We start from the raw sequence: 9,189 nt of genomic DNA, 5'->3' as shown, positions 1-9,189 counted from the left end.
GGGTTCTTTCCAGCTTCTGGCTATCATAAATAAGGCTGCTATGAACATAGTGGAGCATGTGTCTTTCTTACTAGTTGGAACATCTTCTGGATATATGCCCAGGAGAGGTATTGTGGGATCCTCCGGTAGTACTATGTTCAATTTTCTGAGGAACCGCCAGACTGATTTCCAGAGTGGTTGTACAAGCTTGTAAGTCCTCGGGGTGAGCACTGATTCACTAGCCACTCCTTATGAAATCATATCAGGAAGCTGAGGGCAAAAACGGATGCAAGAAATGAATCATCCCCCGATCACCAGCCCAGCTTCAGCAAGAGGCAGGTCAGGCGGCACCAGTTGGGCTGCCGTTGTTCTTGTTCCCTGACCTCAAAAAAATCCCTAGCTCAGCTATTAAGAGTGCATTTCTGAATTTTAAATTGTTCCCTAGAATTTTCTATGTCAAAGCCACTAGCAAAAATCTAACTTTAACGGCAATCTACTTCTCCAAATTCTTTCTAAGGGTGGCGGATGAATCATTAATCTGCTCCAGCCATAATGCATGAAAAAGATCAATCACTGTTATTGTGAGTGCCAATGACACTGCTCAGTGAGGGGCTGGAAACCCCTTAGAATGTTCACACATCTCACAGACGAGGAGGGAGCCAAGGGCAGAAAGCAGGGCAAAGCTTCATAGCAGAATGAAGTCCTCAGGGCATGTAGTCCTCGAGGCTCTGCCTCAGCAGGGCACATCCATCATGCTCGTGCTGAATGGTGGGTCACATTACAGGAGTTCCGAAGCGGTTTTGCTGCTCCTTTCGCAGGGATCCCAACACAGAAGGAAGCCTAGAAAGGTGGAAGCGGTGGCCATGGCCATGGCCACGATGAGTCTTTGTGGACTCTGACCCTTAGTTTTTCTCTTTGCCCTTTGTGCTCTTGGCCCCTTTTCTTTTAGATTCACTTATTTTTTATTTTATGTGTATGGGTGGTTTTGCCTGCATGCTATGTTTGTGTGCCACATGTTTACAGAAGTGTGTGATTGATCCTCTGGACCTGGAGTTAGAGACCACTGTTAGCTGCCACGTGGGTGCAGAAACCAAACCCAGGTTCTCTGCAAAACCAGCCAGTGCTCTTAGCTCCCGAGCCGTTTCTCCAGCCCCTCTTGGCACTTTTTCAATATGGTCTCAGCTCACTTCTTGTAAAGTCTCGAATGTAAGTAAACTACCAAACAGCAGTCAACTCTTTTTGAAAGTCTCTTTAAACACTCCCTAAAAGAGGCCTCATGTTGTCTACTTGGACCAGATGGTGTAGAATAGGGGTTGTCAGAACACCACAGCTGTTCTGGGCCTCCTGGTACCTGGCCCTTTTCAAGAATCAACCAGGTTCATCACACTGAGACTTCCCCTCTTTCTTACATGCTTGTTTTTTTTTTTTTTAATTTTTTTACTGTGCTCTTTTAAGAAAGGATTTATTTATTATTATATGTAAGTATACTGTAGCTGTCTTCAGACACACTAGAGGAGGGTGTCAGATCTCATTGTGGATGGTTGTGAGCCACCATGTGGTTGCTAGTATTTGAACTCAGAACCTTCAGAAGAGCAGTCAGTGTTCTTAACCACTGAGCCACTTCTCCAGCCCCACAAAGACACGTTCTCATACAGAGACTTCCAGGGAGGGTCTGCCTCCAAGCTTGCTCAGGTGTTGCAGGAATCTTTCTTGATAAGTACCCTGATACCCAAGAGAGTGGAATTGCGGGATTGTCATCAGCACAGGGAAGCCAGGACAGCTCTTGAGAAGCGTTGACAGGTCTAGTCTTATTCCTGTTTTATACTCTAAGACCACAAGGTGGGGTAGGCAAGCAAGCAAGATTTCACAGAAGCCTGTGTGGCAGTCATGAGATTGTTCACGGCAGAGATGCAGTGTTTTAGCTCTGTCTCCAGGTCATTTTGTTCCAGGTAGCAAGTGAAATCATGCTTTGCAAATAGTATAAGCAGCGCTTTAAGTAAATCACCACATAATTCGACAAACGGTATCTATATTTTGGTATTTTCTACCTTATTCTACTCCCCAGTTTGTTGGCAGGATTCATTTCCTTGTGGGTGTCAGATGGAAGCTTTCTGTTTTCTGGTTGGCCGACGGCTGGAGAGTGTCCTTGGCTCTTGCTCATGGCTCCCTCCACAGGCTGTTGATGATACTGGTACTTGTTTCTCCTGGCAGAAGGCTCTTGGGCTTCAGATGAGACAATCTTATATAACATCAGCCCAGAAGTGACATCGTGCCGTTTGTGCTGTGTTCTCATGGCTAGAAGCACACCCACTCTCAAGGAGGAGATTATGCAAGGGTTTGCCTCACTGGATCACCACACTCTCTGCCTAGCCATCCTCTTCCCAGCCATGCCCCCTTTCACCATCCATCCTCTGACAAGTTATGACAACAGGTGAATTATCAACCCTTGAAAACGGCCAATGTCAGGACTCTGCTCCTCAGCATCCATATGCATTTCCCAAAGAACCTTCTCATAGTCTCTTATAGTAGCATTTCCTCCCGTGGGAAACCGGACAGCATTCCTAATATAGCCCTAGTGCCTCTTAAATAGATAGCCCATCATTTAAAATTTTTATTGGTATTTTTTTTTACTTTTAAGATTACAATAAAATTACATTTCCCTTCCTTCTCTCTCTCTCTCTCTCTCTCTCTCTCTCTCTCTCTCCAACCCTCCCACACACCCTTCCCAACTCTCCAAATCCATGGCTGCTTCTCCCATGAATTGTTATTGCATGCACAAATGTGTATATATATATATTTTTTCTAAGTGTAATATGCTCAGTATGTCTAATGTTGTGTGTATGTTTTCAGGGCTCAACCATTAGGCACTAAGCAACCAACTGACATGCTGTCCCCTGGGGAAGACCTCCTCTCCCACTTTTAGCTTTCCTCAGTTGCCTGCAGTTCTTTGTGTAGGGTTGGGGTGAACGGAGGGAGGGAACTGGGTGGGAGAGCAGGTGAGGAGGGGGAGTGGGGATAGCAATCAGGTGTGGGGAGGAGTGGGAGGGCTGGGAGTGAGCTGGAAACCATAAAGGGTGTTTTAAAGTCATTCTCTGTGCTTCAGATATGTTGGAGTTTTCAGGGCCTGCTGAGGCAGGATAGCTGGCCTTTAGTGATGACATATGGCCCTGATTGTTGTTGATTGTGTTCTTTTCCTAGGCTTGGGATGATTAAAGATCTAGGTGCTGATCTCTGGATTTGCCTTTTTGGGTGGGTGTTTTGTTCTTTGGTTTCTGTTCCCTCTCTGGAGTTTTAGGGAGTGTGATAGCTACGTGTTGCTGTTTCCCTGGCCTGTTCAGATGGTGTGTTCACAGGCAATGCCTGCTAGTGTTGGAGGCTGAGTAACTGGAATGAGTTGGGAGAAGGATTATTGGAAGAGGCCTTTGTTATCCATTGAGCATGGGCTAGAGAGGAAAGGGAGAGTTGTGGACAAGACTGAGGGGGATTTGATCTTAGGAGCCGTAGGAGAGATATGGGTCTTCCTACAGCCAACTTGGTGAGGGGCAGCCCTTGGGCTAGCAGGGGGTGCTTGCTGGAGTCAGGGGCTGGTATACAGTGATGGGTTGAGGCAGAAGCTTAGGAGAAGAAGGTCTGTCTGTAAGATCAACAGGAGACGAGGGCAGGGTGGAGGGAGGCTGCAGCTGGTTTTCAGGTGTAGTATTAGAAAATCAAAAACAAACAAACAAACAAACAAAAAAAGAGTTGCCTTGGTCATGGTGTCACAGCAGTAAAACCCAAACTAATTCAGTATGACTCTTTGTGGTTTTTTAGACACCCTTATTGTTGTTTTACTCCTCTCTCTCCTCCTATATTTACCTCCACTCTCTCTTCCTAAAGAGATTTCCCATCTCCTCTACCAGGTCATGTGTATTCTGTGTTTCCTCTTCACAGTCTCTCTTCGTTAGGGTTTCTGTTGCTGTGGTGGAACATCATGACCAAACTCAACTTGGGGAGGAAAGAGTTTATTTGGCTTACCCATCTGAAATCACAGTCCACTGAGGAAAGCCAAGGCAGGAACTCAAACAAGGTGGAACTGAAATGTGGGATCTGAAACAGAGGCCATGGAGGAGTGCTGCTTATTGGCTTACTCATCTCATAGCAACCAGGACCACCAGCCCAGGAGGTGGCACCATACACAATGGGCTGGGCTCTCCCCCTTCTATCACTAATTAAGAAAAGGCCTTATGCTCTTGCCTATAGCCTGATATGGAGGCATTTTCTCAATTGAGGTTCCTTCCTCTCAGATGACTTTAGCTTGTGCCAAGTTGATGTAAAAGTAGCCAACACACTCTCCTACCATCTTCTTTATTTACCTCCCCCTTCTAAAGACCCCCACTTTCTTATTCCCCTGATTAGAACCCTTGTACTGTTATTCCTCTCTACTGCTTCCCCCCCCCCCCCCCTTTCCTGGCAGTGGGTCCCTTTCTTCTTCCTGATGATTATATCAGGAGCTATAGATGCCAGAGTTGGAACTGCAGGACTTTATGTTTTCCCTGTGGGTTTTATTTTTGCTTTGGTTTGCTATGCTCCCATTCCTTTTGGAGTGGAAGTCTTATTGTGTGCTATTTTATACCAAAAGCATGTAGCTTAGTTTTGTTTGTACGGGGGTGGGTTCACAGTTAAGAGAGTTCCCAAGTCTGAGAAGAAGAGTCTGTTCCTACATTTCTAACAGTGTTGGAATTATTGAACACTATGAGGACATTTGAAGTTGGACTGGATGCATTTTTGCATAATGAAAAGCCCATGAGTCTCTAGGGGCAAGGATTAGAAGGTTATGGCTTACAAGCGAGCTATTTGGGTGTCAGGTTGATTTGTGGTGGTTAATATTGTTCAACGACTTGATAAGATTTAGGATCATTTAGAAGACCAGTCTCTGAGATTATCTAGACAAGCCTTTGGGCGTGTCTATAAGGAATTATGTAGTTTAAGTTAACTGAGGTGGAAGATGCATTTGGAATCTGGTGGTTCAATCCCATGGGCTGGCGTCCTGGAGTGAAAAAGAAGGAGAAAGTGAGCTGAGCACCATGTTCACCCCTCTCTGCTTCCCAGCCACAGACGCAGCATGGCCAGCAGCCTCACACTCTGGCTGCTGTGTCTTTGCCACATGCTCGTCTTCCCTTTTGAACAGTAAACCATCCCCCCCCACTTTCCTTTCTTAAGTTGCTTTGGTAAAATATTTTGTTGGAGTGAGAAGGAAAATAACTAATACACGCTGCTATTTATGTCAGGGTAAGGGATTGACATCTAGAACATCAAAAACCCTCAAAATCTAGCAGAAAAAAAAAGGAAAGAAGAAGGAGGTATGGTTAAAACACAGGTTTGCTGGCTAGTTTTATGTCAACTTGACATGTGGTATAGTTATCTGAGATGAGGAAACCTTGATTGAGAAGATGCCTCCATAAGATCACCAGCTCGGGCTGGAGAGATGGCTCAGTGGGTAAGAGCACCCGACTGCTCTTCCAAAGGTCCGGAGTTCAAATCCCAGCAACCACATGGTGGCTCACAACCATCCATATCGAGATCTGACTCCCTCTTCTGGAGTGTCTGAAGACAGCTACAGTGTACTTACATATAACAATAAATAAATAAATTAAAAAAAAAAAGATCACCAGCTCTTCCCTCCAGGTTTCTGTCCTGCTTGAGTTCCTGTCCTGATTCACTTCAATGATGAACTGTGATGTGGAAGTGCAAGCTAAATAAATTCTGTCTCTGTCTCTGTCTCTGTCTCTGTCTCTGTCTCTGTCTCTTTCTCTCACTTTCTTCTTCCTCTTCCTCCTTCTCCTTTTTTTGGTTTTGATCTTTTCAAGACAGGGTTTCTCTGTGTAGCCTTGGCTGTCCTGGAACTCACTCTGTAGACCAGGCTGGCCTCAAACCCATCTCGGAGAGTTCCGCCTGGCTCTGCCTCCTGAGTGCTGGGATTAAAGGCATGTGCCACCATCTCCCAGCCCGAAGTTACTTTTGGTCATGTAGTTGTATTACGGAGAAAGTAACTAAGACAATAGATTTAAATAGACACATGGAAAGAAGGCATGTAAAAGGTCAGCTTGTAAATGGAAAACAAAGAAACGCAAAACACTCAACACAAATAATCATCAAGAAGATGCATCTCAAACTCACAGTGGGATGTGACGTCACCTCACCCCACTAGAGATAGCTATAATTTAAAGAGAAAAGTGGCAAGTACCAAAGAGCATGTGAATAGAAGGGGAACTGTTCCTGCTGTAGGGTGGACTGCAGATCAATAGGAGTGTGATGCACAGTAAGTTAGTTCTTCAAAACAGAGCCATCATATGTTCCAGCAACTTTCCTGTGGGATATATAAACAAAGGAAATGAAATCATTGTGTCTGGAATATGTTTTTCATGGCCATGTTTCAGTTTTCTCCATATATGTGAGATACTTTGCTATTACTTAATTTTCAGATAGTTGCTAATGTAATAGCTATGAAGTTATGTGCCGTAGTGGTTTAGCCTTGACTTTCTCTAAAGGTTGTTTGTTTGAGAATCCTTTAAATTGACTGTTGGCCATTTGCCTGTTTCTTCTAATTTTAAAAATGTGAATAGGAGAGAATAGGAGAAACTTTAAACTTTACACTGGGCCTCACATCGTATGCGTGGTGGACATTCCTGCATTGAGGGACTGCCTCTCACGTCAAAGCTCAAGTTGCTTCCCGATAAAACCTGTACTCCCAAAACACTTTTATCAAAATAGTATTACTAATTTTTCACTTGGGTCCACATGGAGTAAATGCAGAGTAAATCAAAGCCTGGCAGTTCTGCTTTCAATTTGTATCCACACCCTTTACACATCGCTTAGCTTTTACAATGTCCTGTTCCAGCTCCCAAGCCCCACTGTTATTCTTTGAATTCTAGAAACTACAGTTCTGATAAATACCTCTAAGGAATAAAAATTACTTCCAAACAATTGAGGGGGCCTAGGATAGACCATCTCCACATGAGGGCAGTTGAGGTTCTACAGAGAAGCAAGAGTCATAATGCAAACCAGATTGGTCTGCTAAGACCGCCTTGCAGAACCCAAACTGATCATCAACCCAACCACACTTGACTACTAGGAGTGATTAATTATACACCCTGCAGTCTCCTCTCCCCATTTTTCTCTAGTTAAGCCTAAAGCTCACAAAGGCAGTCTTGAGGGACCACTGGAACCCTTATCATCTGGAAGAACAACCAGTGCTCCTAACCTATGAGCCATCTCTCCAGCCCCTTGTTTTATGTGAGTGCTCAGGGAATATGTGCACTTAAGTGCAGTGCTGGGGGAGGCCAGAAGTGGGCTGGAGGCATAGGCAGCTATGAGTCGGCTGGGTGCCAGAACAGACCTAAGGTCCTCTGGGAGAACCAGTCCTAATTCTTAACCTCAGAAGCCGCCTCTTCTGAGCTTTCTAACATTTACTCTCTAGGTGTTTACTAGAGCACTGTAACACCAGAGACTGGAAAGGTTTAGTGAATTTTAAAGATAGCGATCATTATATTCTTCTGTGTGAATATTTACAGATCATTTACATATCAATAAATTGATATGACTATTTAAAGTTAAATTAAAATGCCTTTTGATGGGCTTAAAGGTAACTATCATTATATTCCTCTGTATGAATATTTACAGATCATTTACATATCAATAAATTGATAATGACTATATAAAGTTAAATTAAAATGTCTTTTGATGGGCTATGTCCTCCTGGTGGAAAATTTGCCTTTAACATAGCTACTGACAGAAGTCCTGGGCTCAATCCACCCAAACCAAATTGAAATTGAAACCCAAACCCAATGCAAAACAGATCAACAGCAATCATTTATTGCCATCCTAAGGTAGAGGAATTGGGCCTGGAGCCCTGTCCAATCAGAGGTGTTGTTTGATAACTGTCCAATTAGGAACGTGGCCAGAGCGGTGGGCAGGCTCTCAAAACCTCGCGTGCTTTCGCTGGAGCTGGCCATCTTTGGCACCTTTGGGAGCTCCTGCTGTTCTGCTGCAGAGGCACTGACGTTGTTAGGTGCTTTGTCATCCTGCGATCTGGTCCCAGAGGCACGCGTAGGGGCCCGGGATACTATAGAAGCGAGGAGATGGTGAGTGTCTGCCTGACGTCCTGGCGGGATCCAGCCTCCACAGGTCTCCCTGGAGTCTGCCCCAGGGTAGCGGGGGTGGGGTGGGGGATGGGGGTGGTGTTCAACTCTCCTCCGTTTTGGGGCGGGGCTGTGCAGACAGTGGGGTCTCTGGGTCTCGTCTTTGGCAGGGTGGTGCTAGGCGGACAGTGGGTCCCTGGTAAAGCTGTTAGTTGCCCACCCTGCGTAGTGTGCTCAGATCCTGCTGAGCGAGCCATCTCTGGGCGGCTGTGTTCCTGCAATACACTTCAGATGTGCTGATCACCGTGATCTCAGGGAAGGATCCCTATTGGCTGGCTTGTGTGGTTTCCATCAGCAGCTGGGCAAGAAAGATGCTGGAGCCAGATGCTGCTTTCTGCCATTTTGTTCTACATAACTGATGAAAACTTGGTTAATGTGCAGTCGGCCAGATTTTCCATTATATCAATAACTGCTTTTTTCTTTATCTTGTGGAATTAACATTTTTATTGTTATTTTAGGTATACGCATGCACACACGCAAATGTGACGTGCTTGTGGATGAGCTCATTGTATCTGCTGATCAGGGGTGGCAGTTGTGAGTCACCTGTCATGGGCAATGGGAGCCAAACTGGTTCTCTGTAAGAACAGCAAGGGATTTTAAACCACGGATCCATCTCTCAAGCTTGGGGATTCCTTAAGTATCCTGCATAAATCATTATATTTGATTCAGAAGCTTTTAAACTTCTGTGCATGTTTTGCTTTTGGGAATGAAGGCTCACATTTATGGAAGATACTGGCTTTACTCGTGAAGGGCCTGAAGCAGACCTTAGTGGGCAGCTTTTCATTGTAGCACATTTTCTTGTCATAGATATACACTCCTTTCTTTTATTTTCAGGAAAATAATATCATATATTCCCAAGTGTCTTAAAAATCCAAAATATAGCTCAAAACAGATAGTTAATAAAGAATAGGAAAAAAAATTGAAGAAAGTGTAAGACTCAGATGTTGCTCTTAATTTGTGTTGTTAGGTGTGTGCATATTAATAGTGTCTGAAGAGAAAGCAAACCATAGTTTCAAATAGATTAGTAAGTTTA

The 9,189-nt window shown here is 44.5% G+C and overlaps 1 protein-coding gene across 4 annotated transcripts in view; it reads left to right on the top strand.

Moving 5' to 3' along the window:
* Positions 1-9,189, top strand: part of LOC110298312 (zinc finger protein 2 homolog) — a 36,423-nt gene that overhangs the window by 15,366 nt on the left and 11,868 nt on the right. For 2 of the 4 annotated variants that reach the window (XM_029479841.1, XM_029479844.1), the window contains exon 1: positions 8,701-8,793. The exons of 1 other annotated variant lie outside the window; for it this stretch is intronic. Coding sequence is in view for 1 of the 3 variants with exons in the window: in XM_021167479.1 (XP_021023138.1) it covers positions 8,097-8,099 (3 nt within the window). In the remaining 2 variants the exon portion in view is untranslated. Of the gene's footprint in view, positions 1-7,961; positions 8,100-8,700; positions 8,794-9,189 lie in introns of those variants that run through there. One more of the 4 variants, XM_021167479.1, reaches the window with a different exon arrangement.

The sequence above is a fragment of the Mus caroli genome, chromosome 7, assembly GCF_900094665.2.
Source record: "Mus caroli chromosome 7, CAROLI_EIJ_v1.1, whole genome shotgun sequence".
NCBI classification, from domain to species: domain Eukaryota; kingdom Metazoa; phylum Chordata; class Mammalia; order Rodentia; family Muridae; genus Mus; species Mus caroli.
The sequence above is the reverse complement of the archived record's forward strand: the minus strand, read 5'-3'. Positions and strand labels throughout refer to the sequence as shown.